Source organism: Patagioenas fasciata, chromosome 9 (assembly GCF_037038585.1).
Source record: "Patagioenas fasciata isolate bPatFas1 chromosome 9, bPatFas1.hap1, whole genome shotgun sequence".
NCBI lineage: Eukaryota > Metazoa > Chordata > Aves > Columbiformes > Columbidae > Patagioenas > Patagioenas fasciata.
The window spans coordinates 5731507-5759234 of record NC_092528.1 but is presented as its reverse complement, the minus strand read 5'-3'; the positions used below and the strand labels follow the sequence as shown (position 1 = coordinate 5759234).

General features: G+C 52.8%; 1 protein-coding gene across 1 annotated transcript; it reads left to right on the top strand.

Moving 5' to 3' along the window:
• The first annotated feature begins 288 nt into the window (after positions 1–288).
• Positions 289–27440, top strand: SLCO2A1 (solute carrier organic anion transporter family member 2A1). The gene is made up of 14 exons (XM_065844621.2): positions 289–791; positions 12582–12719; positions 14786–14948; positions 15175–15390; positions 17234–17332; positions 18889–19022; positions 20236–20317; positions 21254–21418; positions 22507–22696; positions 24570–24729; positions 25375–25544; positions 25683–25747; positions 25884–26004; positions 26785–27440. The coding sequence occupies exons 1-14, from the start codon at positions 702–704 to the stop codon at positions 26903–26905; spliced, it is 1914 nt and encodes a 637-aa protein (XP_065700693.1). The 5' UTR covers positions 289–701; the 3' UTR covers positions 26906–27440.
• Positions 27441–27728: the final 288 nt, after the last annotated feature.

The following is a 27728-nucleotide window of genomic DNA, read 5'->3' as shown; positions in this document are numbered from 1 at the left end:
GCCTGCCCTTCTCCCTCTGACACTTTCTCTCCCTGTGAGGAGCCTGCAAGATAAATCAATGCTTTGCATAAACAAAACCCCAGAGAGGTGTTTGTGAAAAACCAGCACTCAGGAGGTTTCACAAACGCTGGTATTTCCATGAGAGGAAAGCAGGAGAAGTATTTTTCTCTGTAACCCCTTACCCCAGGGAGGGTTTCTCTGTCTGGCTACTGAATTTCCCCCTCTCCCACCACCTGGGAGCCAAATCTCTGTTTGCTGAAAGGTGCCTCCCCTTCCTCTCGCCCCTCCAAGTCTCTTTTCCTGCGGGAAGGCTGTGCTGCTGGCGCCTTGTCCTGCAGCCTCCGATGCGAGCGCAGCTGAGGGGAGCTGGGTGTCCCCACGGGTGGGCGAGCACTGTCACCCCACCACTCTCCCCATCCCCAAACCGGCGAGCCCCGGCTCCCACCTGCTCCCTGTGCACCGGTTTCCTGCAACTTTAAAGTTCCCTCGGCGCGCAAAGCAAAAGAGGGAGGAGAAAGGGTTTCATCATCGCTCCGGGAGCAGACTTATAAAAACTTTGCGCTCTGGTTGCCCGCCTCACTCGCGGGCTCAGAGGGTTTTCGGCACGGACCGTGTGTGCTGCCGGCGGTGGGACCAGCTGGAGAGGGACGGCAGCCCAAGCACAGCCCAGCTATTCGGGGGCTCCCCGAGAAGCCGCCACAATGGGAGTCCACCCCGAAGCCGGCAAACCCCCAGCTGACATCCCCAAAAAGTCCAGCACCTGCTCCCGGAGTATCTTCTGCAACATCAAGGTAAGGAGCGGTGCCTGGCAGGGATGCAGCGCGTCTCCGGTGGGCAGGGAGGAGGATGCTCATGCGAGGAGCGACCCCCGTCCATCCCATGGGTCCCCACATCCCCGGTATGAACTGCCAGTAAAATTATGGGTGTTTGCTAAGATGCAGAATTTGAAACTCAACTCCTCGGGCAGTCCTGGATAACGCTGCTGAGGTCCGTCCCGCTCGGTGGGTTTTGGGGTGGTACCCTGCCTGGTGCGGGGGTGTTGTGCCCTGTGGAAGCAGTGTGGGCAGCTCTCCGTGGGCAGCTCTCCGTGGGCAGCTCTCCGTGGGCTGTGGAGCTTCTTACCCACGGCGTCCGGTACAGAGTGTGCTGCTGCTTAGGGAATGATTAACCACATCCTGGTGCAAAAAGAAAACACTGCCCTATTATAACACTGACCTTGCTTTAAAAACTGGGGTGAGCAGGGCATTTGGAGTGACAGAAGCGAAATCTTGGCGGGTTGAAGTAGGTTTTCTGGTGTTGGTTGCCCAGTTACTCACCTGCCCCTATTAGCAAGGCAGGAGCTGTCACCTTAAAACCAGTCCCTGCCCGAGCTCCAGGCTCCTGAGCTCACCGCCTGCGTGAGAGAACACCAGCCACCCCGGTTTTAAACCCTGCTGACCATCGCGCTCTTCGCCCCGTATTTTTTCTCCCGTGCGGCACAGTTTGGCTCATTTTTGGATGGGCACTGAGTCTGCTGCGCATGCTGATTCCCATCCCCGGGACCTCTGCCTGTCTTCACCAGGAGTCCCCAGGCTGGGGGGATTTTTGTGCCTCGTTTGGCATCCACAGCAGCCGGGTGCAGTTTTGGGGAGCGGCGGCTCCCGGCAGCACCTGCCCGTGGGCAGAGCAGCTTCGGCCATGCCTGGAGCCAGGGTGTGATTTGCCATTGGTGCTGGTGAACGTGAGCCTGTGTTTGCCACCAGGGAGGGTTTGTCAGCGTGTCCCAGATGAGTGAGTTTTCAGGAGTGTGCCGCATCGCTGTCTGAGGTGGCTTTGGAGTTCATCTGACACCCGTCTTTCCTCACTGTGCATGGAGGACAGCACTGCCCACCCCTCTTTGGGCTTTGCTTGCTTGGGCTTGGCATCTGGCTTGGAGATGGAACAGCTCTGCTGGGAGGACCAGCTGGGAGAGTTGGGGTGTTCAGCTGGAGAAAAGAAGCTCCAGGGAGACCTTATTGTGGCCTTTCTGTGCTTAAAAGGGGCTGATAAGAAAGTTGGGGACAGACTTTTCAGCAGGGCCTGTTGTGACAGGACAAGGGGTGATGGTTTTAAACTAAAGGAGGGAGATTCAGGCTGGACATGAGGAAGGAATTGATGGCCCTGAGGGTGGTGAGAGCCTGGCCCAGGTTGGGCAGAGAGGTGGTGGATGAACCATCCCTGGAGACATCCCAGGGCAGGCTGGACGGGGCTCTGAGCACCCTGAGCTGGTGGAGATGTCCCTGCTCATGGCAGGGGGGGGTCACTGGGGAGCTTTGGAGGTCCCTTCAACCCAAACTGTTCTGTGGACTGGATGATTTTTCAAGGTCCCTTCCAGTCCCTAACATTCTGTGATTCTGTGACTCTGAGCAAAAGTTTCAGTGAATTGTGTGGCTGCAGCATCTCTGTTGGGGTGCTGGGGGGATGCTGAAGGCTACCATGGTGTAGCTCCTCCACACAGCACGGTGGGGTGAGCAGCAAAGCTTTGGAGTTGCTGGGGTGAACAGACGATATGGTGGGGTGTCCCAGGGCTGGGAACATAATTTCAGATGATGTCTTCCAGTCCTACATCCCTGAAGGTCCCCACTGCCCAGGCTGGGTTATGCCAGCAGGTGACCTGGTGGCCCTTTATGGCTGTGAGCTCTGGGAGGAAGAGCTCAAGATTACTGTGGTTAATTTAGGGTTGCTTTCGGGCTACTCTGACATGCCTGTGGGGGAACCTGGTGACCTGACCCCTTCTCTGCTGGGGGTGCAAAAGATGGTCCTGATCCTGTCTGGGCTGCTGCAGTAATGACCATGGCTCGGGGTGAGTAAAGTCATCCAAAACCAGAGCCCTTCTTGCAGTTCATGCTCTTCCCTTCAGCGTGCAAAAATACCCTGGAAATGCAAAAGCGTTGCCAAACTCAATGCCTTTTTCAGGACGTAAAGCTTAAATGTTTCAAAATGTCATCAGGTTTTTGCTAAATCGAGAGCAACAACACAGTGCGACACTGGCACTGTTGAGGAGCTCTTTGGGCTCTATCAACACATGCTTGTTGGCATCAGGTGGGCGATATCCACCCTCTGGGGTGGTGGGGAGTCAGGACACACATCCAAAGGAGGAAAATTCTTGCCTTTAAGAGCAGATGTGCATAATTGACAGGCAATGACATTCCCCCACCCTTTCCTGACCTGTTTGCTCTTTCTGTGCTGTGACATTTGTGTTAAAAATACATATACATTTAAAAAAAAAAACCCTGCTTCATGGTAGGAAAGCAGGATCCTGCGCACAGTTTTTAATCTTCTCAGTCCCCCAAAATTAGTAGCAAACTGAAGTGTCACAACTGGATTTCCAGGTTTGGGAAGTCGTTTTGCTGTGAATGGGTTGTCAGAGGGCAGGGTGTACTGTCAGGATCTTGTTTTATATGGCTTTAGAGCCCTCATTTGTAGGAGAAGCCCCTGGTGCTGTGAATAACAGATGATATAAAGTTTTCCTCCAACACTTAATTGTGTGGGAAGCTGCTGGCATCATCCCACACAGAGACAGGTACTACAAAGGGGTTTAAATTAATGAGACGTAGCGTCCTCTTATAAGTGATGACAGTTTCTGGCCAGGACAGTGTTTCCAACACAACAAAATCTCCTGGTTGCAGCCGGCTCCAAGTCCTAATTATGAAACTCGTATTTATTCCCTCTCACGTACTGGGATCATTTGCAGGGCTGGGGCCAAAAATGACAAATTATTTTTCTGTGCAAACCATCTTTCTCTTCCGTGTTCCCCATGACAGGGACCAGTGTCTCCCTGCATCAGTTCCCATTGACCCTGAGGTGATTTTTGGGACTGGCCCCATTACTGCTGATGTTTGGAGGTGGGAAGCATGGTGGGCAACAGAGGTCCTGGTGGAAAGCAGTGGTTTTAGTGGGTTTACAGGGATTTGAAGAGCAGGATGGAACCAGCAGCTCTGGGAATGTGTGGTGTGGAGATGTTGATGGGATGCAGGAGGACCAGGGAGGGAGGGATGGATGGATGGATGGATGAATGGATGGATAGATGGTGTAGAGATGCTGGTGGGATGCAGGAGGACCAGAGGTGGATGGATAGATGGATAGATGGTGTGGAGGTGCTGATGGGATGGAGGAGGACCAGTGATGGATGGTGTGGAGGTGCTGGTGGGATGCAGGAGGACTGATGATGGATGGATGGATAGATGGATGGATGGATGGATGGGTGGTGTGGAGACTCTGGTGGAATGCAGGAGGACCAGTGATGGATGGATGGATAGATGGATGGATAGATGGTGTGGAGGTGCTGGTGGGATGCAGGAAGACCAGTGCAGAAGCAGGTTCTCAGGGAGGTGATGCCCTGCTGGCTCGTGTCCATGCTGTGACACAGCAGGATTTACAGCTGCTCTCTGTGTTCCGTTGGAACGTGGTTGGTGACAGTTCCGCATTGCAGCTGTAGCAGTTACTCCCTGTTACACGTGGGTATTACCGACTGTAGCCAACCCTGTGATTACACCACCCGGCACCACAGCTCTGTCTACGCGGATCTTTCAGGCACTGCCTGGCTCAGCCGACCAAGTGTTTGCTGTCTGCATTGTATCTCATAGCTGGAATAAACCAGGTCGTTGTGCTTGTGCTTGTGAGCGCCCTCTCAGAAGGGGCAGGGTTGCTCAAACCCCTCCAGAAGTTGACTGTTTGTCTTGAATCACCTTGAAGTGAGAAAGCAGGATGCAGGAGGTTTTCAGTCTTTGGGAGGTTGCTGCTGAGCACTGTCCCCTGCAAGAAGCCTGGAGCATCTTGGTCATCCCGCAGCCATGGTGGAGATTGGTGAAGAGCAAGGACAGCCCCCAACCCTGACATTCACCAGAGCTTGCAGGGTTGTGCTGACTGGCACTGGAAGGTTGTAGTTGTTCTGCTTGGCAAATATAGGATGCAACCAACCTTCAGGTGGATGCCAGCACCTGCTGGCACTGGGGACACTGAGGACCTCATTGCCTAGAGGAACAAAACAGCTTTGAAAGGTGTAGAAGTGGAGTGGATGGTTGGTCTTTATGATACCCAAGCATGGCCATGGATCCCATTGATGCCCCCCAGTCCAGAGTCCTAACCATTGCCTTCAGTCACCATGTATATACCCATCTTGCCCAGACAGCCACTGAAAAAGGATTATTTCCAAGGTGTTATCTCTGCGTTGCCCCAAATGTTTTGGCTTCCTCACCTTTATTGTCTCTTTTGTGGTTTTATGCAATTTTCATTGATAGCTAATTGCTTGTTTGGGATCTCTGCAAACATGACGAGGAGAGCTTTATGAATGTTTTGTTGCTGAGTTGGACTGGTTTCAGCTGGAAGCCAGTTGGCTGGAGAGCACAGGGGAGCAGCGCGTAATGGTTGGAAGCAGGAGGATAACAGAGAGTTATTGTCGCTTATGTCAGCTGGAAGGAGTCCAGGAGGAGGTTTAAAAGCCTTAGGGATGGATTTAACTTGAGTGCTGTGTTGGGGAAGGGAGAGGGCTGGTATGGAAGAGTGTAGGGAAGGGGACAGCAAGGTGAGGAGGAGACCATGGGCTCTCAGGGTGTGCTCAGGCTTTAAAGCATCCCAGGGTGAAGATGTTGGGGGCACACAGGGTGCAATGGCCAGGAGTGGAGAGCAGAAGAAACAGGAGCCTTGCCTTGGCTCTGAGGTCCCAAAACATCAGGACAAGGTTTTTGTCTCTTTCTTTAAAGGGACTGAAGGAATTTGCTGAGAGGAGTGTATTTCAGAATCCCAGAGATGTAACGGTTGTGCTCTCACATCCTGTTGGAAAAGATTATGAACTGCTTTATTTAGCTGTTAGCAAGATGAGGAGATTCATCATGTCAATGGCTGTAAGTCTGGAGGGGGAAGCACTGAGAAGAGACAGTCATTGTTGATTAGGACTATTGGTTTAAGCAAGAAAATCAATATCAGGCACTATGCAAGGAGAGATGATGAGCTGGATGAGCGTTTGTAGCAAAGAAGCCAGCAGGGTCCTTAGGACTAGTGAGGTGGCATGGGGAGAAGGACCTACTGTGACTGGGGTCTTCCAGCATTTGTGGTGATGGTGCCAACATCAGAGAGCAAAGGTTGGGTTTGGATGGATCCATGGTTATGTCTGGTTTTGTTAGGATCATGTTGCTAAAGGGAAGAACCACTTGGTGTTCACCAGCAGCACCAGCAGCGGGATGAGGAAGAAGATGGGGAAGAGCCAGATGGTAAAATGAGTTGGAAAGTTTAGTGGGATCAAGGTCTAGGAGACATGAGACAAGGTAATTTTATGAGGGGCGAGGTGGTTCCATGCCCAAACACAAGCAAGGAGTGGTCAGCGTAGATAAGATTATCAGGAGGAGTGTCGCTGATAGGCAGCGGGAGGCACGGCCAGGCCGCGGGCGTGCGGGAGGAGCGTGTACACACACTTGCGGGTCGGGAAGAACAGAGCCGGGCTGAAGCTACCCTCAAGGAAATCCTGATGCGCCCCCAAGCCAAGAGAGCTTTGGAAAAACAAAGGAGCAAAGACCCAACCGCTCAGCCCCACTGCGCACCTCGGTTGCAGGATTAAGAAAGCTGCTTCACCATGCGCATCGTGTTTTGCAGGCAGGAGAATTTCTCAGTAGCTTGGGAAGCAGCAAACCCTCGCACCTTACACACCGAGGGTCTGGGCTCAGCAATCCTTCACAGCCTTACTTGCTGACGTCTGCCATGTACACCTGCACATTAAGGCAGGGATAGGTTTTTACTGAGCAAAGCAGGGTTTGCACAGACCCTGCAAGGGCACCGTTGTAACTGCAGGGAAATCCCGTGTGTACTTTCACTGCAAAAAGCGCAAACATTGTCTTTGCACTTGGCAATTGGGGATTGTAAAGCGAGGATTACTCGGCACGCAGACGGTCTTCATTACAAGTAATATTCTGGGCAGTGGGGTGCTTCAGACAATCCCTAGCCATTTTAATGCTTTTATTAGTTTTTTGCAGTAGAAATAAAATTTAGGAGCTAACTTCTGCCATTGGACCATCCTCCAGGGTCAGAGGTTTTGTGCTAAGGGATGTGCCGCATGGCAGGGTGTTTGATTTCTTCCGTGGAAATGTTGCTTTTTTCTTTTTCATCTTTCATAGTATATTTGGATCTATAAATCTAGGCAGCTGCGTGTAGGAAAGATATGCCAAGGAGGGGTGCATTTCTCCATGCATGTCTGTGTACTTTCCATTTCCAGCTGATATTTTCCTTTTGGATTGAGTGATCTCAGCCATCCCTCTGCAGGAGGACCTCTTGGTGTAGTGAGTGTTGATCATATACCAGCTCTAAAATAAACAGCCGATCTTCTCCCTGACTGTTATAATTTAGGGGATACTCTTATTACTTCCTAAAGTTCCTCCCTCCCCTTTCTTTTTGTCCCTTGCCAGCTCAGGAGAGTAAAGTGGAAGAAGCCTACAGAGATGGGCAGGTTGGGGTCTCCTGCTTGGGGCCGTGACTTTCCACCAAGGTCAGACAATTTTGCTTTGGCCCTCCAGAGCCCAGAAGTCAACTCAAACAGTACTGTGCAGAGGGAAAGATTTAACAGTGCATCCTTCCTCTTACTCCTTTCCAAACATTTACTCCAGCCAGATTCATTTTGCATCTCCCTGCAACGGCAGCTCAAGGTTTCTACCTTCTCTATCCCCAAGCAGGGCTACCAAGGTGCAGACACTGATAAACGAGGTGAGGGATGACTTTGGACATGAGTGTGGCTGCCATAGGGGAAGGAGGGCAGAGAATTAACCCTTAATTCACCCCTCCGGGTGGCAGAGAGAACAGGGCAGTGGCAATGCCACACGCAGCAGCATCTTCCCAACAGGGGCAGTTCACTCCTTGGAAACAAAAAGGACTTTGTTACCTGGCCTTGACTGTGGCCTGTGTCCTGCACATGGATGCTGGGGTTATCAAGCACTTCAAGTTTGGCTTTTTTTTCTTATATAGCCCAGCTTGCCGAGCATTTTATTATTGGCTGCATTAGTGACTAAGGGATGGGCCCCCACTCTACCCCCTAAAAAAACCTCTTATGAAATAGCTCATCTCTCATAATAAACTTCCCTAAAGTCCGGTCTCTGTGTACCTTTAGGAGCTGTTTGTTAGGGCCAGTGACAGTGCATGATCTTACCTAAGCAACAGTGGAAAGAGAGATAAGGGACTAGAGATGCCCACAGCCCTGTCTGCTCCCGGTGCACCCATCCAGCTGGGACCAGCAACCTCTCTCTGACTTCAAAAGCTTCCAACCCCAAGAGCACTCACCTCAAGGGTGGTTTTCCCCCTGACTCTTTCTTTCTCATCCTTGTCTGTTTTTTGGCTCTAGGAGAATCCCTCTCCCCTCCCAGAGCCTGTGAGCTGCAGGGAAGTGGAGAAGGGTGCGAGTGGGCCTTGCAAGGTGGCTGCAAGGACTGAAACACCTTCTCAGCTGTCCCCCAAGAGTGGCCCAGCCACCATGGCCATACCTGGCATCTCACAGGGATGTCTTGGTGCCAGGATAGGATCCTCGTGCCCGAGGACTGCCTGCAGCCCAGCCTGCCCCCTCTTAGCCCCACCAGCCCTCTGGGTCGACTATTTGTTGAACATTTCCTCCAAGGGGGTTTGGGTTTGTTCGATCTGATTGAATCTGGGAAGCGTTGTCCAGGCCATGGAGGGCTTCCCTGCAACGGGGTGGGTTTATCTTCCTCACAAAAAAGCCATTGCCCTGGGAGGTGTCAGCCTGTCCCCACAAACTGGGTGGGGGGACCAGCGAGGGACTTTCCCCCAGGCGTTTGCTTCCCTTTTAAATGAAGTGGGTCTTGGAAAAGAGTCAAGTGTCTTGTATAAACAGCCCGGAGCCGGGATCGCTCAGGCGCTCCGAGGGAAACATGGGGATGATTAAGAGGGGATTTGGTATGCGGGTGCGTGTGGGTGCACGCCTTTGGCTGCCCGCGGCCGCTGCTGGCCTGCAGCTCCAGCAATACACCCAGCTCCGATGGGAGCATCTGCTCCGGAGGGTCAGCGCTTTGTATTCGTGGGAGTGTCCCCGATTCCTTAACCTCCCACCATGCCTTCGCCTTCGGTGCGTTGTGCCTGCTTTGCGTCAGCAAAACCTCCCTTCGAATGCGTTTGGCTCTTCTTTAAAACCTCCTTCTCCGTTCAGTGTTATGGAAGATGGATGACGGCAGTTCCTTCCCCTGCTGGGGCTGCTCGGCGGGTGCGTGGGGCCAGCGCAGCACATCTGGTGCTCTCTGCAGCTGGAAGGGACCAGCTTGGCGCAGGTTTCCATGGACCGGCGGGTTGTGGGTGGTCAGCAAGAACATGTGGGGATGGGGAAGCATGAGGAGAGTGACAGGGATGGGAGAGACCCATGAGGACCTCCGAGGGGACAGAGCCTTCATCTCCACCAGCCTTGGAGATCTGGTCTTCCCAGCTGGAGCATCTCAGCTTGTGCCAAGGTCAGGGGGTGCATGGGCTCCTTTTGGGGAGCCCTCTCTCAGCTATTTGCACTCAGAGCCTTCAAGGTTTGCACCATCATTATTTTATTTAGAGCTGAGTCTGCTGAATGCAGGGAAAGTCTGAGACCAGGTTCATCTCTCACCTTCGGACAGTCAAAGTGCATCTGGAAAAGCTGAGCTCCAGCTGTACAAGTCCTGGAGCAAAGGCTGTTCTGCTTTGCTCAGGTTGTCACCAATGCTCAAACCCACCTCAGCTCACCTCCTGCCAGCTCTGCCCCATCCTCCCTGTCCTCTCCGACCACAGCTTGTCCCTCTAATCTCCTGCCCTCCATCTTTTCATGAAGCACAGTCAGTGCTGGTTCCCCATGGTCCATCCATGCCTTGACCTTCTCCCCATCCCCTGCCAACCCCAGCATTCTGGGGACTCCATCTGCCTGTCCTCCTCTTCTTCCCCGCCAGCATCCTCTCTCTCCCCAGCACGTCTCATCTCCCCGTCTGCCTTGGGATTAGGCTGACATTTGCTGCGCTAAATTCAGCCTCCACGATCCACCCTCTTCCCTCCCCGTTGGTAAACAGCTTGGCTCCTCCGGCTCCCGCGTCGCGCCGGGAGGGCTCCCCCTCCAGCTGCTCCGTGTCTCGGGCGGTCCCGGCCCACCGATGTTTAGCCAGTGCTTCCTTATTGCAATGACTTCAGTAGGGTTTGGCCAAAGCTGCAGGAACAAAAATTGATGTTCTCTGGCAGCAAAATCCCCTCTTCACTTCTCATCTTCGCTGGAGTCACCTCTCTGCTCCAGACCAGCCTGGTGGGTCTAGTTACACGGTGATCCCAGCTCAGGACTGGGGAAGAAGAAGGCGGTGGATCCAGCTGTCGCCTGCAAGACCATGTGCTGAGATGGGTGTTTGAATGTAGGAGCTGATAGCTGGAGGGTGCAGAGGTCATTCTGCTTCAGGAGTTTACGTTCACATGTTTCACTTCCACTTTGTCTGTCTGGGAGGGTTTCCCACGTTACACCCCACGTTGTCGTTTGGTGGCTTTTTGTCGGGGCAAAGTCCCAGCCTGGGACTTCGTCCTCTCCTGCTCCATGACTGCAGTGGCAGATGCTTGGCTGATGTCAGCCCATCCGCTGACACCCCTCCAAGATGTGTCTGGAGACCCCATGATAGCATCTTCCCTCTTTTATAGTCTTTGTCTTTCTACTGCTGCTTTTCCGTGCTTTCCAGGTTGTTCCCAGCCTGTCCCCATGCTGCCAGGGCTCCACTTTCTCCTTCCCCTTCATCTTAGTCCACCTCTCTCCCACATCTGTCACCATCTCTTGCATCTCTTACACTTTTGGATACCCAGCTCTGGTTGGTGCTGTCCTCCCTTGCAGGAGAAGCTTCCCAAGAAGCCATCTTCTCGCCCATCTTCTCGCCCATCTTGTCATCCATCTTCTTGCCCGTCTTCTTGCCCGTCTTCTCACTCATCTTCTTGCCATCTTCTTGCACCCAAATTCTCTTGCAATCGCTTAACCTGCCTCTGCATCCTCTCCTTGTGCCCAAAAAGCCACTCCACCCACCTCTGGCATTTGAATCCTCCATGTTGGGTGGACAATTTCGTTCTTTTTCTGGTTTGGGTGTTGTTTTTTAATTCCACACAATGGGTCAGGGCTTCTGGACACTACTACCATTTCAAAGAAATACTAATAATGAGTACTGCTGCTCTCCTAGCCAAGGACATAAGGAATTTGTCAGCCCTGAAGTACCTTTGATCCCTCATTCATCATCTTGGGCTTCCCGCCATTATCTTTGTGGGACACGCTTCCGGTATTCAGCAAATATTTGATTTCCTCTGAATTTAAATAAAAATACCTTTTCCTTTTTTTTTTTTTAATGATTTTAAAATACTTTTGGCACCGTGTGGATGCATTCCATTCCAATAAAAATAAAGGAAAACTGTTCTCACTAAATATAGATCAAAAGACACTTGTGAGCTGGTTCTTGCATCCCCGGCTGAGAGCGCTTTCCTCTCCCAGGCCACCCGGGCGCTTTTGACCACATTTCTGCCCTGCCCCATAATATTCCCTCCTCTGCTCCAGGCAAGCTCTGCCTCCATTAGGCTTGGTTTCTGGCTCAGCTCATAACCTGGCTCAAGAGAAAGACGCTGTTTTTAGAATACTACAGAGGTCCTCCGATCGTGAGACTACATAGTGCATATTTCATCTTTTCCCTCTGGGACTTACAAACCCTTTTTTCCCACTTTTTCTTGCAACACCCCTTGGAGTAGGTTCTGTTAATTGGCTTTACAGCTGAGTGCATCCAAGGGGACAACTGGAAATACTGGATCTCAGGTAGTCTAAACTGGTATGGGTTCCTTTCAGCTGCAGGGTTGGCCCTAACGTGGTCTGTGCATGGACCGGCTGGATCCCGTTTATCACCGTACAACTCCCAGTGCAACAGGTCCTGCTTGGGTTGGAGAGTTGCTCTTGAGGGTTGCACAAGGGTTGCCACAGTGCAAATACTAATTAATATTAGAACCATGGAGTCATTTTGGTTGGAAGATCATTGAATCCAACCATAACCCACCCCTGGCACTGCCCTATGTCCCCGAGAACCTCATGTCCGTCTGTCCAACCCTCCAGGGATGGTGACTCCAGCACTGCCCTGGGCAGCCTGTTCCAATGCCCCACAGCCCTTTGGGGAAGAAATTGTTCCCCACATCCAACCTCAACCTCCCCTGGCGCAACTTGAGGCCGTTTCCTCTGCTCCTGGCGCTTGTTCCTGGGGAGCAGAGCCCGACCCCCCCCGGCTCCAAGCTCCTTTCAGGCAGTTCAGAGATCAGAAGGTCTCCCCTCAGCTCCTGTTCTCCAGACTAGAATTAATAATAGTAAAGCAGAAGAAAGAGAAAAACAGAGCTCCTCGCCCTCTCTTCTGAATACTGCATCGCTCATTTTGCAAAGCCAAATTAATTAGCGATCCAGGACTGAGCCCTTCAGTAGATCTGTTGCATGTCAGAGGTGCAACTGAGTTGGCCAACTTGAGTCCTCATGTGTACAACTCTCAAATCTCTCTCACTGGGCACGATCTCCATCAGTGACACATCAGCAGGGCACTAACTGGGTACTAATTGGGATGGCATGGCTTTTTTGCCCGCAGGTGTTTGTGCTGTGCCACGGGCTTCTCCAGCTCTCCCAGCTCCTCTACAGCGCCAACTTCAAGAGCAGCCTCACCACCATTGAGAAGCGCTTTGGGCTCTCCAGTCTCTCTTCGGGCTTCATCTCCAGCTTGCATGAGGTAACTGGGTGAGACGCTTGTGTTGGGGCCCTAAGGGGTGGCCACAATGCAGGGGACCTTTCCAGAAAAGGATTAGAATAGCCCAGTGCTTCCTCAGCCATGTCTATATGTGGACACCTCATCACACTTCACTTCTGCTGGAAGGTTTAACGTAGGGTGATGTGGTGAGGACCTGGGCTCAGAGAGGACAGCAGCAGAAAGCAGGTCACTTCAGAGTTGACCTCTCCACCCTGGGATGTCATACGTCTCCAGCAGAGACTTGACTGGGAGACAGAAAACACACAGTGTGATTCTTCTCCATTCATCACAGCTCTTACAGCTTTTGTGAAGAAGAACATTTTATTACGAGTAGTACCCACGCAACTGCAGCAATTTCTAATAAAAGCATCTATTTTCGTAGATTTCTCATTGGCTTTAGGAAAGACCCTGGCCTGTGTCATTCCAAGCTGCTCTAAAAGGAGACCCTGGCCAGCAGTCCCACCAAGATCTAGCCATTTTCTCCAGTGCTTACAGCTCCTGATGGCCCTGTAGCAAGGGACCGTCTTTCACTGGCAGCATATTGCTGAGCTGGCCAGGGATTTCTCATGAACACTTTCTAATCACTTACTCCCCCAGAATAAGTTTTCCAACTCATGTTGTCATGAACTGTATCCTTCAGTTCATGAACTGGTAGCTCTTTAGGGCTAATTAGGAAAAGACCTGCTGGCAGAGGCTTCTTTTGATGGCACAGCCAAAGAAGTGCTTGGTGACAGCCCACCTTGCATAGAGCTGGTCTGCTCGTGTGGGATCCTCCACCAAGAAGCTGGACACTGGGATTCCTCCCAGGTCCTTTGGGAAGGAGATGTCCAGGTCTTACCTCAACCAGCACCTACATCCGAGGTTAAGATCACAATTACAGAAGGGTTTGGGTTGGAAGGCACCTTCAAAGGTCATCTAGTCCAGCCCCAAAATGACTGCTTCAAAGCCTATCAAGACCAGAGAAGGACTTCCACTGATCTGGACTAGGTCCAAACCATGCAAAGAGACCCAGTATGGACAGTTGTTATACTGATAATCCCAAACTGGTGTAATTAAGCCCTGCAGAGTATCTCAAAGCTGTAACCTATGTGCTCTTATGCACTAGAGGACTTACACTCATGAGACTTAGTGCTTATGCTCATGAGACTTAGAGTCTCAAGAAGTAATACCAAAGCAAACTTCATGTAAAAGTCTGTTACTGCAAGAATATCAAGGGAAAAGGATGAAATAGGATATATCCATGCTCTTAAAGAATAACAGAGTGCAGACAACAGAATCATCTTTATTTCTGTGCTTTATGGGAGAGATTTCTGTGTTTTACTCGTGCTCTGTGTGAGCTTCCCTGCCTGCCCAGGATCACGATCTTTTCTCATTGACGGCTGCAGCGATTCTAAGAACACAAACCACAGAGAGATAAACAAGGGAGCCCATGTAAACATATGTAAAAAGTGTTCTTAGACATACATGCCGAGGGTAAAATAATATTTAGCTTGTCCCAGGCTGACAAAACCCATGTAATGGTAATTTTACAGTGTTCATCTACTTGCCTGAGCAAGCTGCATGTTTTCATATCTTTTTTGGCTAATCATATATGCACTTGCAAATGTCCAGAGTCACAAACATTTGCACTGAGCTGGATTTTGTAGCTGGGCTCATGCCTGCTTAGAGTCATAGGAATGGAGGCCATATGCTTCATTTCTTGCTGTGTTTGGGGGAATGATTAGTTTATGCCACATCCTATGGGGCGAGGGGCATGTGTGGGTGCTGAAAAAGAGCCCCAGCCAGATGACAGGGAGGTTCAGAAGCCATCCGTGACAACAAAGGGGACAGAAGCCAAGGAGTTGGCTCGCTGGTTTGGATGAGGAGGGAGCACTGACTTGCAGGGTGAAGGACTTGCTGTCCCGATCCTGCTCTTGTGGGGGTCAAACGCCGCCTGATAAGAGACCCCTCCACCCACACAGGCACAGTCATGGGGGACCAGTTATCGTGTTGTAACTTCCTCCGTGATGTCTTCTAACATTCTCCCTGTTTCGCTGTGCCCTTTCCAGATCGGCAACGTGGTCCTCATCATCTTCGTCAGCTACTTCGGCAGCCGAGTTCACCGCCCGCGGGTGATCGGCGTGGGGGGGCTGCTGCTGGCGCTGGGCGCGTTCCTGGTGACCCTGCCCCACTTCCTATCAGACCCCTATGAATACACCACGCTCAGCGCCGGTGAGTCCCACCACCCTTATCACCATCAGCTGGCCCAGCACAAGGACACTCTGGACTGGGTTGCCTGTCCCTGCCCAAAAAAAGGGGTTTTATCCAGCACACACACAATTTAAACTCAGTGTTTGGAGGTAAAGGCTTAAGGTAGAGATTTACTATTTTAAGCCTGACTTCAGTACAGTTTTGCAACCCCTTCTGAATGCAATAATTACCTTCTTCTGCCTTTCAGGCAACAAGACCCAGGCCCAGGCTGAACTTTGCTACGCAGATAATAAATTCATGTGCCCAAATTCCACCCAGGACCCCCAGAAGGAGGCCAATAGCATATGGGCAATGATGGTCATCGCCCAGCTGCTGGCTGGGATTGGGACGGTTCCCATCCAGCCCTTCGGCATATCCTACGTAGATGACTTTGCAGAACCAAACAATTCCCCGCTATATGTTGGTAAGTGGAACCGTTACTTTATATTGCGTTGCGTTGTTTCTTCCAGACCTTAGAGGTGAAATGTAGGGGTGCTTCATCTGGAGAGGAACTGGTGGACATGGCTGGAGCAGCCAGTGGGACTCAGATGAGATCCTCCCCTATTTAAAGGCTGGTCCTTCTCTTCCCTTGATCATCAGCTATTCTCCGTAGGGTTATATTTATAGTGTGTATGTTAGGAAGCCAAAGAATCAGGGCAAGGAAATGAGATGGATGAGCTGGGGCTTCTCCCTTGCGTCTGTGAGAAGTTGCGCCATCCATAGCAGGCAAGAGCAATAAGGAAACCTTCTCAGAGGTCATCTCCTGCTCTTATTGAGCATCAGTTGAGCATGATTTAACCAGAGGTACGACAGCCTGCAGAAGCCAATTAACCCAGATTTTGCATCAAGGGTTCAAAATTGACATATTTTGCCACGGAATTGGTCCCTGCCTGGTGGGGCCTCCCACGCTCAGGTGGACTTGCTGATTGCAAAGGGAGAGGTGCTGGCTTCCATGTTAAACTGCGTTTTTTAATCTGTGAACGGCAAAGCTGATCTGGTGCCGGCATGCCTATGTGAGCTTTGAGCTCAGCCCATAAGTTATTTAAAAACCTGATTTCTTCTGGTGCCGAACAATGTCTTTCAAGCAGCCAAAGCTGTCAGAGTGATTTGGAAGTCAAGGCGGATGTTCCAAAATAAGGTAGGCACTGGAGGAGAAGCGAAAGCCTTGGGGATTCAGCTCCTGAGGACAGGTTTTGGACAAGCCCTGGAGTGCTTGGCAGGGTCTCCAGACCCACCCAGGCGTGCTCTGCTCCAGGCTCCTGCTGGAAAGGGCTGCTGCACCTCCTCAGAGCTCTGCAGAACATCTCCTGTGAGGAGAGATTTGCTTAAATATATTGATCTGGGCTGGCAAAAGGAGGGACAGAGAATCCTCATCCTCATCTTCCCCCCATGATGCAGGATCACTCTTCTCTGAGTGCTCTTTGGATTCCCAAACCTGCATACCATGGCAATGAAGGAAAATGGGGCTGGCTTGTTCTTCCTAATGTTGGTGGTCACTTTAGGACCGTGGGAGTGTCTGTGGCAGGGGATATGGCTACGGCGGGTCTGGATAACCACAATACAATGTAAACACCATTGCTCTTTGGGTCCTGTTTTGGTTTAGGTCTTGGCATCCTCCTATGAAAGGGAACGCCACCATCTATGGTATAGGCTTAAATACATCCCTTAGAGAAGGATCTAAAGACCCTGCCCATCAATACTTCGGTTTATGTTGTAAAAACAAAAGTGCTGCCTTGCCTAACTGGAAAAAAAAAAAAGGCAAAAAAAGCTTTTAAAATAATTGCACAGCAGAGGGATCAGGCGGTTTTGTACTCAGCATGTTCGCAAGCGTCAGATCAGCAAAATGCACAGAACTGGTCAATGCCATGCAAGCAAACTGTCTCCTTTTGCACGTCCTAAAAAGGTTGTGCAAGGAGGTTCTTTCAGGGAGGAAACTTGAATCCTTTTTCATTCCAAAGGAGTCGAAAGGAAACATTTTGACCTTATGGGTTAGGTCCAAGTTATCTGTTTTTTTGGGTGGGATAGTTCAGCTGAACCGAGGGTGACCTGCTGGCCTCTTTGCCCTCAGCATCTTTCACCTCCCCTGAAGTTTGCACCAAATTCTTTTGCTTGGATCTAAGGACCTTCTCATCATCTGCTGCTTGGTAAAAGATGGTTTATCTCCTCTGCATGTTATAACACCATTCCCAGCCCACGTGGGAAGACAAAAGCCATATCTGCAGTGAAACTCCTGCTCACATGGGCTCCCTCTGCTCCTTTTTTTTCAGCCATTCTCTTTGCCATCGCTGTGTTCGGCCCTGCTTTTGGGTACTTGCTGGGATCCGTGGTGCTGCGCCTCTTTGTGGATATTGGAAGAGTTGACATTGGTGAGTATTTCTCATGTAGCAATGGTCTTCCTAAAAGCCTCCTGTGAGTCAGAAGGTCACTGGGTTACCAGTCCTGTGACCCACAAAACTTGCTACCCTGAAAAGACCTGACCTGGAACGGCACCCCCAGTGCACTTCTCCACTCCACCTCCCCATGAAGAAGGCTACAGGTGCTCCTGAGGCCACCACTGAAGCAGAGACCTGTGGCAGGGACATTTCAATGTCCTGCTCGTGGTGCTGCACTGAAGCACTGGTGGTCATCGCTGGGGTCTGCCCACCACACTAAGTATCACACCAGCACAGTGGGGAAGAGGAGCAGGGACACCTGAAGCATCCAGGGATGGAGAAGACAACCACAGGGCAACCATTGCATGGGAAGGCTTGAGTCTACCCCTCCTCCTCCCCACCACCCTTCACCAGCATCTGCACAGCGAGGGACTAAGCCAACACCACCGCGGGGCTTATTTTCTTTATCTGCGGTGTGTGCTTATTATTTCTGGTAACTTAATCACTAAGGAATTCTGCCCAGCTCCATCATTAATGTGGTTTTTCCTGTGTTTCCTTAGGGAGATCAGAGCTCGCCTGACATTTTTGTCCGGTGCCTGATAAGAATAATAAATGAACTTGGGGCAGGAAATGGCAAAAAGCCTTGGCTCGCTCCCCATGGCGGCAGACGGATTTAGCAACCTCTGCCCGGTCGCTCCGTGATGACGTCCAAGTGGAGCGGTCCTGTTTGGGGAAGTGGGGCAATTGTTTCAGTGGGGCGTGGGCTCTTCTCCTGCCGCATCCTGGCACAGGGATCCCACCCAGAGGCTACTGCTGGTTTCTCTCTCAGCCGCAACATCCCAGCCATGGGGAGATGTGGTCCCCATGCCAAGCCAAGCAATCTGTCACCCTCCCGTGAGCATCGCTTGGCCCAGCCAAAGGATGTCTGTGCTGGAGACGGAGCGGCTCTCACCTTCTCCTCCTTTTTCCGGAGAAGGCGCCCAGAGTTTCATCCACTCGGAAACCAGGCTCATTAACAACGTTCTTCTGCCGGCACGGGTCCTTCCCTGGGTTTCTGCAAGCCTGGAACAATGGGAGAACACTTTTTCCAGGAAAGTGGCTGTGCCCTTTCCCGGTCCCTGTCTCAGCATCCCTGGCAGGCAGTGTGGTCCAAACCCACCATACGTGCCAGGCGGAGGAGGATGGAGCTGTGGCCCTGTCATTGCCGCCTTGCTGGCTGGCTCGGCCGGGAAGCGTTGAACCCATGCCACCAGCATACTTCATGCTGACTAAATCCATCCCGCGGTCATTCGGGAGGCTCGGGGCACTTTGGATGGGGAGTGTCGGTGCAGGATCCTGGCTTAGGGGAAAGGACGTCAAACACAAACAGGGCTGGTCTTGCTACCAGCACCAGTGGGTGCTCCCACCTCCATCCATTTGCTCAAGACGCTTGGACTGTACCTACATAGACCCTTCATGCCCCAGCAGTCCATGTTTGCAGGGACATTTGCCACTTTCACCCTCAGGTGTGCAGGAGCAGAGCTCTTACCATGGGTCCTTGTGTCTTGCAGCAACAGTGACCCTGACACCGAGGGACCAGCGGTGGATTGGAGCCTGGTGGCTGGGACTGCTGATCTCCTCGGGCTGCTTGGTGCTCACGTCCATTCCGTATTTCTTTTTCCCTCGGTACATGGTGAAAGGAGAGGTGAGACCTGATCTCTGGAGGGCCAGAACATCTTGGTTCCAGGGCTGCGCTCAGGGAGGGAGAGGAGTGGGAGCACAGCAACCCTTCTCAGGTGTGGTTACAACTTCTCACAAAGGAAAAGTCCTCCAACACATGAAGGACCAGGCCCTTCGCTTCCTCACCACCAGCCAGAGAGCTGGACCACCACAGCTCAGCAGACCAAAACCAGACCTCATGCCCTTCCCACTGGCTGCACTGACAGCATCTGTTGGGATGGTTTTGGGTAGACCTGTGTCTTCCCTGGGGCCAAACAATGACTTAGAAGGGGCTGATCAGAAAGATGCGGACAGACTGGTCAGCAGGGCCTGTTGTGACAGGACAAAGGATGATGGTTTTAAACTAAAGGAGTGGGGTTCGGGCTGGACATGAGGAGGAAATTGTTGCCCTGAGGGTGGTGAGAGCCTGGCCCAGGTTACCCAGAGTGGTGGTGGCTGAACCATCCCTGGAGACATCCCAGACCAGGCTGGACGGGGCTCTGCGCAACCTGAGCTGGTGAAGATGTCCCTGCTCATGGCAGGGGGGGCACTGGGAACATCCCTTCAACACAAACTGTTTTGTAATTCTATTACTGTGTGTCTTGCGGTTTCTGCACGCAGTCCTCCTTGGTAGGGGTCTGTCTGTGGGGACTCGACCCTTCCGGGGTGTTCTGCTGGTGACAGTTGTATCTTAACCCCTGCACCGCAACATCCTCTGCAAGGTGACGCTCCCCTGACACCTGCAGTGTCATCAGCAGTGACAACCCCTGCTCAGAGCACAGCATCCTCAAGTGTCACATACAAGGGAGGAGCACCAGGATAAAGTTGGGCAGGGAGGGTGAAAAATAGACTTTTCCTTTGGTAAAAAAAAAAAATTGAGCTGACCTGTCTTCACCTTTCGTTTTCAGACTTTTTGCAGAATTAAAAAAATCAGGTATCTTGTCAGGGTTCAAGACAGGAAAGCTTTCCAGGCTCTTAAAACCCCTCTGAGCAGGACAAGCTTTTGTCTTCCAGTTCTGCTCAGGAAATTTTTGAGATTATTCACCCCTTTTCTGCAACAGGCAGGAAACCATCATGCTTGGCTGGGGGTCAGGGGCATGTGGGACAGACTCTGCTCCCCCCAAGCCTCCATGAGTGCCAGGAGGGTCCCAGTCCCATTGCTGCCCCTCACCACCGGCTGCTCTGCTCTCCCTCCCCAGGACCCAAAGGCAGAGGCTGGGATGCTGAGGAAGATGGAGAAGGGGACGGCTGAAGAAACCTCGCTGCTGGAGTTCATAAAAAGTAAAGGGTTGGCAATGGACGATGGGGGTTATTGGGGGCACCGGGCTGTGCTGAGTGGGTGGAGAGTGCCTGGAAAGTGCCCGGTGGAAAAGGACCCGGGGGTGTTGGTGACAGCGGCTGAACACGAGCCAGCGTGTGCCCAGGTGGCCAAGAGGCCACCAGCGTCCTGGCTGGTACCAGCACTGGTGTGGCCAGCAGGCCCAGGGCAGTGACCGAACCTGTGCTGGGACCTGGGGAGGCCAAACCGCCAATCCTGGAGGCAGTTTTGGGCCCCTCAGCTCAGGGCCCAAAATGGCGGCACCAAAATCACCTCAGGGTTCAAAATGGCAGCCAGAGGGGTGGCGGGAATCACCTCATGAAAGGCTTTGAGGTGCTGGAGCAAGTTGAGAGAAGGGAACGGAGCTGGTGAGGGGCTGGAGCACAAGTGTGATGGGAGCGGCTGAGGGACCTGGGGGTTCAACTGGAGAACAGGAGCTGAGGGGAGACCTTCTGATCTCTGAACTGCCTGAAAGGAGCTTGGAGCCAGGGGGGTCGGGCTCTGCTCCCCAGGAACAAGCACCAGGAGCAGAGGAAATGGCCTCAAGTTGCGCCAGGGGAGGTTGAGGTTGGATCTGGGGCACAATTTCTTCCCCAAAGGGCTGTGGGGCATTGGAACAGGCTGCCCAGGGCAGTGCTGGAGTCACCATCCCTGGAGGGTTGGACAGACGGACATGAGGTTCTCAGGACATGGGGCAGTGCCAGGGGTGGGGAACGGTTGGACTCGATGATCTTGAGGGTCTCTTCCAACCAAAACGATTCTTTCATTTTCCCATGGCCTCAGACATCCCCTGCATTAACTCACTGGGAACAGCCTAAATGTGCCTTTTTTTCACAGTGCAAATTGCTGACCCGAGGCTCATATGGCTAAAACACATTTTTCCTGCTGTTTCCCTGTAGAATTCCCAAAGATCTTCCTCCGACTACTCCTCAACCCCCTCTTCATCCTCCTGGTGCTGGCTCAGTGCAGCTTCTCCTCAGTCATCGCGGGTCTGTCCACATTCCTCAACAAGTTCCTGGAGAAGCAGTATGGTGCCTCCTCCTCCTACGCCAACTTTCTCATTGGTGAGCACAACCGGGTTGAAAAGATCCATCAGCCGGGAGCCACCTGCCCATGTGCCCCAAGGTTTTTAATTCTGTGGGAGAAAATCCTTGGAAACCCATTTTCAGCTGAGACCTCAGGGTCACCTAAGTGGTTGGTGACTTTCCTGATCTGAGATGCCTGCTGAAGGCCAGGCTGTCTTGTCTCAGATACTGTCTAGAATTGTTTGCTCACTTTTTAGGCCAGCAACTGGTCTTGTTGCAAATCTGCAGTCCCACCACATGGGTGAACTGGGTCTGGACCACTCAGATGATCAATGAAGGGTCAAGAGCAGGCGATTATGCACCAAACTTGATCTTGCATCTCTAAGCCAGACTACTGAGGCTGAGGTTTCTTGTAGGTACCAGGTGCCTCGGGTTTTGTTCTGTCTTGGGTAATGGTAGATTGAGAGAGGTTCTCCTGCCCCTCTGCTCTGCTCTGGAGAGACCACACCTGGAATATTGTGTCCAGTTGTGGCCCCTCAGTTCCAGAAGGACAGGGAACTGCTGGAGAGAGTCCAGCGCAGCCACCAAGATGCTGGAGGGAGTGGAGCATCTCCCGTGTGAGGAAAGGCTGAGGGAGCTGGGGCTCTGGAGCTGGAGAAGAGGAGACTGAGGGGGGACTCATTCCTGGGGATCAATATGGAAAGGGGCAGTGTCAGGAGGATGGAGCCAGGCTCTTCTCGGTGACAACCAGTGACAGGACAAGGGGCAATGGGTGCAAACTGGAACACAGGAGGTTCCACTGAAATTTGAGAAGAAACTTGTTTGGGGTGAGGGTGTCAGAGCCTGGCCCAGGCTGCCCAGGGAGGTTGTGGAGTCTCCTTCTCTGCAGACATTCAAACCCGCCTGGACACCTTCCTGTGGAACCTCAGCTGGGTGTTCCTGCTCCATGGGGGGATTGCACTGGATGAGCTTTCCAGGTCCCTTCCAGTCCCTGACATTCTGGGATTCTGTGATCTGTGGTTTCTCTCAACCACCACAAGGTCAACAAAGTCACCACCTCCACCTCCTGCCAGCAGTTCAGTGCTTGGCATGCAGGACACCCAGCTGACACCTTTGTTCCTCCACAGGAGCTGTGAACCTGCCAGCAGCCGCGCTCGGGATGCTCTTAGGAGGAATCATCATGAAACGCTTTGCCTTCTCCCTGCGGGCCATCCCCCGCTTTGCCGTGGTGGTGCTTGTCTTCTCCATCCTCATCTGCCTGCCCATTTTCTTCATGGGCTGCTCCACAGGGCGCATCGATGGGATCTACCCCCCCAGGTAACGCCAGCACTTGGGTTGTTTCCAGCTCTGTGTTCCTCCAGCTCTTAACCTGGTTGTCCATGGGGTGGGATACATGCAGGTGGAGGGGAAGAGGCAGCAGACATCGCCACGCTTGCTCCTTGATCCCACCTGCCTGTAGGAGATCTAAGTGCTAGATAGGGCAGAATTCTTAGAAAGGCATTTATTGCTGATTTTCTGTACCAAACAAGCAGGGTGTACTTTTCATTCTGGATTTCTAGGGGGAAATAAGTAATATTAGTGCCTGTGTCCACATCAACCTCACACGTGTGCACCTCATGCACTCCAGTTGTTCCAGCTGGACACCACCCTTCTCCTCACCCGGGTGGAAACTTTCAGCTCTTACCATGTATTTTTAAGACTAAAACAACATTTAGACTCCACCCCAGTCTCATTGTCGGGTGCATCGTGCCCATTTCCCAGCAAGGGGCTCCTGGACAGATGTTTACCTTCACCAGCAACAAGCCTCCTGTCCCAGGGGTGCGATGGGCAGGTGAGGGACAGGACAGCCCATGAGCTTCTCCAACTTCAATAACCGTGAGGGAAAGCGAACTCATGTGTGAGCGACACATTTATATTTTGCTCTGAGATCTGCACTGCAAATTCAGGAGCGTATGGGAGTCCACCAAGGCAGGGGCACCTCAAGCTTTCTGCATGAGCCCAAGGATCCAAATGTGAGGAGATCCCTCAGCTCAACATCAGGTGCTGCAAGTGCTAAATTTTGGGTGGCACCTTGGCCTCACTGCATTCACCCCTTACTGTCACTGTCGGGTCTTGGCTCCTCTGGGACACACCAGTCTTGATGGGCTTTGCTGGTGTAACTCGGGGCTGCTGGAGGGACTTGCATGGGAAAGGAGACTGGTTATTTGGGATATCTCCCCACCCAGGCAATGTCAGCAGTGCAGAAATGCCTTTTGCCTCCATCCCTGCGTAGCTGTGGGCTACGTGGATGGCTGGACACCATGGCCAAGGGCAGGTCCCTGGTGTTGGCTCCCACAGGAGACAGAGAAGCCCCATCCCGCCATGGCCAACAGCAGGTCCCTATTATTGGCTTCCATGGGAGATGGAGCAACCCTGTCCCACCATGGCCAAGGGCATGTCCCTGGTGTTGGCTTCCATGGGAGATGGAACAACCCTGTCCCACCACTGCCAAGGACAGGTCCCTGGTGTTGGCTTCCATGGGAGATGGAGCAACCTCATCCCACCATGGCCAAGAGCAGGTCTCTGGTGTTGGCTTCCATAGGAGATGGAATAGCCCCATTCCACCATGGCTGAAGGCAGGTCCCTGGTGTTGGCTTCCTGCAGGATATGGAGCAACCTCATCCCACCATGACCAAATGCAGGTCCCTGGTGTTGACTTACATCAGGAGATGGCCTGTGCCACTCCAGCAGACGAACTCCCTTAGGTAGTAAGGCAAGACAGGACAGATCATTGCGTTTGTCCTCTTGACTTTCGCGCTGTCGTCAGGCTTGTTTGGAAATGATCCCGCTTCCAGTTTCTGTCTGAACGGTGCTTCCAGCTGGGGCTGTTAGCACATCTGTTTGTACAGCTCTGGATGGAGCCCAGATGTATTTCTCCAGGCATTTGGCTGATTCGTTCTCAGCTGGGGGGGGGTTGGAGGGGAGTAAGTGTGTGAGTACTTGTTTGCAGACATAACATAATTACTGTTGAGTTCCTCACACGCTTGCAGAGGTACCTGCAGGCACCAGGGTCTGGCACGAGGCCAGCCTGCTGCTGGCAGTGTCCCAGGGAAATAGGAATGGGGAAACTGGCTAACAACTAAGAGGGATTTTTCTTCCTCCTGTCCTATTTCTTAATTTTTAAATTTTGTTTTCTCCTCTTTTTTGGCAGTACATTGAGTTCCCAGCAGCAGGTTAAGGCTCCGAGCGGGTGCCACTGCTCGGAGCAGATCTTTCACCCCGTGTGCGGAGAAAACAACGTGGAGTACCTCTCCCCCTGCTTCGCTGGCTGTACCAACAGCACCACCACCACTTCCACTCCCAAGCAAGAGGTGAGTAAAACGGGTGGTTTGCAAAGCACAGGGCACCTCGCTTGCTGGTGACGGTGCTGTAAGAACCTGACAACTGCAATAGCGTGGAAGAGCCTTTTTGAGGTGGGGAGGTCAGCCAGGGGCGCTGGAGTCCTGAGAAGGTGCGATGGAGAATTGCTGCAACGCCCTGGGAGGTGCCCAACAACAGAACCCAGGGAATGGCAGAAGATGTGCCAGGGAGGGTCAGTGGGACATGAGGAAAAGGTTCTTCCCCCAGAGGTGCTGGACACTGAACAGGCTCCCAGGGAGGTGTCACGGCCCAGCCTGACAGTGTTCAAGAAGAGACTGGACAGCGTCCTCAGACACACGGGGTGACCTGTGGGGTTGTCACTGCAGGGACAGGAGTTGAACTCCATGATCCTTGTGGGTCCCAACTCAGGACATTCTGTGACTCCATGAGGCTGCTTGGGGAAAAGGGGACCCTGACACATCCCATTGCAGGATCCAATGTCCATGCCTTAAAATTGGAGCTGACACTCTTGTCAGTCTTCTGCAAAGTGATGTGGTTTGGTGCATCGCTAAAAACCCTCCTCTTGGATTTGGGTGTTTTTTGGTTTTGTTGCTGCTGTCGCTTTGTTTTATAATTTTCCCAAATGTTTCCAACAGATCTACACGAACTGTTCCCTGATCCCTGCTGGGAAAGGGCTGTCCTCCGCCAAGACAGGCTCCTGCCCGCTCAGCTGCTCCCACATGCTCCTCCCTACCATGTTCCTCATCTCCTTGGCCGCACTGGTCGCCTGCCTCTCCCACAACCCCCTCTACATGATGGTTTTACGGTGAGCAACGGGGCGGGAATCACAAGGCACAGTGGGAAGCGCGATGTGATGGGGTCAACGGGGCCTCTTAAACGTGCGACCGGGCCAAGACGCTTGGCCAAACACAGCTCTCACCCCCCCGTGGCCTCTCCCTCACAGGGTGGTGAACCAGGATGAAAAGTCATTTGCCATTGGAGTCCAGTTTTTACTAATGAGGCTGCTGGGTGAGTGTCCATCTCCTAACAAGGCTGGGGCGAGGCAGTGGGTGCTCAGAGCTTTGCTGGAGCCCCAGGAGGTGTTGAACCCCCTGGGGATGGCAGGCAGGGCGGGCAGCCTGACCCCATCCTCTCTCCTGCACAGCCTGGCTGCCAGCCCCGGCCATGTTCGGTGCCCTCATCGACTCCTCCTGCATCTACTGGCAGAAGCAGTGCAGCCAGCGCCGGTTCTGCGCCTACTACAACAACGATTTCCTCCGCAACAGGTACCCCTGCCCTGCGTGCCCCCGTCCCCCAGGCGGGGATGACCACTAAGTGGTGGCCGTCCCTGGAGGGGTTTAACAAACATGATGAGACCACACCTGGAATATTGTGTCCAGTTGTGGCCCCTCAGTTCCAGAAGGACAGGGAACTGCTGGAGAGAGTCCAGCGCAGCCACCAAGATGCTGAAGGGAGTGGAGCATCTCCCGTGTGAGGAAAGGCTGAGGGAGCTGGGGCTCTGGAGCTGGAGAAGAGGAGACTGAGGGGGGACTCATTCCTGGGGATCAATATGGAAAGGGGCAGTGTCAGGAGGATGGAGCCAGGCTCTTCTCGGTGACAACCAGTGACAGGACAAGGGGCAATGGGTGCAAACAAACAAACACAGGAGGTTCCACTTAAAGATGAGAAGAAACTTGTTTGGGGTGAGGGTGTCAGAGCCTGGCCCAGGCTGCCCAGGGAGGTTGTGGAGTCTCCTTCTGTGCAGACATTCAAACCCACCCGGACACCTTCCTGTGGAACCTCAGCTGGGTGTTCCTGCTCCATGGGGGGATTGCACTGGATGAGCTTTCCAGGGCCCTTCCCATCCCTGACATTCTGGGATTCTGTGAAAAATGAAGATGAGGTTCTTAGAGGCATGTTTTAGTGACAGTGTTGGGTTGATGGTTGGGCTCGATAATCTTGAGGGTCTCTTCCAACCAAAATGATTCTACGTTCCCCATCTCAGCCCAGTGCTGGCCAGAGGTGCCACCTCCAGATGCAGCATCTCCCTGCTCTTCTCCCCACAGATACCTGGGGCTGCAGGTGGGCTACAAGGTTGTGGGCACCGTCCTCCTCGCCCTCATCAGCTGGAAGGTGAAGAGGAGCAAGGAGTACAACGTGCAGGAGAAGGCAGCGGGGCTGGTGTAACCCCCTGAGGACTGACTCCGCACCCCATATTAAAAGTACTTCCTCTCTTTTGGGTTTGTTTTGCCTCCCACGGGAGTGACTTTACCTCGGCAGCTCCAAGCTCCTCTCCTGCAGCCCGTGGCACCGTTGTGCTCCTGGCAGGGGACATTCTGTGCCAGCCCCATCCTGGGACTGGTTTCTCTGTCACTTTGTGGAGGGCGCAGCGCCCAGCACCTGGAGCAGGAGGGAGATGGGGGCTGGACCACAACCGCATCCCATATCCCAGAGAAGCACCTGCTGTGGGTGACGGTCCCAGCTCTGGTGTGACGTTCCCAGCAGGGTGATGCCCTCCTGGCTGGGACAGGAGCAGGGGGACAGCAGCCACCCCTGTGGGGCTGCCCTGTGTCCCCCCGTCTGCTCCCCTCGCAGAGGACAGCGTGGACATCACACACGTGTTGTAACAAGTTATCACCAAGGGTTTGTTGTTTATTGTTGCAGAACACTTGGGGGGTTGTTGTGTTTTTTTTTTTTTTTTAATAAAGGTCACTTTTCCAACTGTGGAGCTTTGCTGGTCTCCCCCCACGCTGAGAACTGTCCCCACAGGTAAAGCAAGGTGTGGGGGCTGCCTGCAGGTCACATCCTGACAGATTGTGTGCGTCCCTCACCGGCAAAGGTGAAGAAATAGTGGCAGAGGGGACGCATCCTCTTCCTCCAGCCCCACCACCCATGAGGGCTGCATAGAGTGGGCAGGTGGGGCTGGCTTGGGGGTCCCTGCCTGCAGCCCCTCAATCCTGTTGGCAGCCCTGAGACTACGGTCCCTGCACCTGCCGGCACTGCCAGCTCC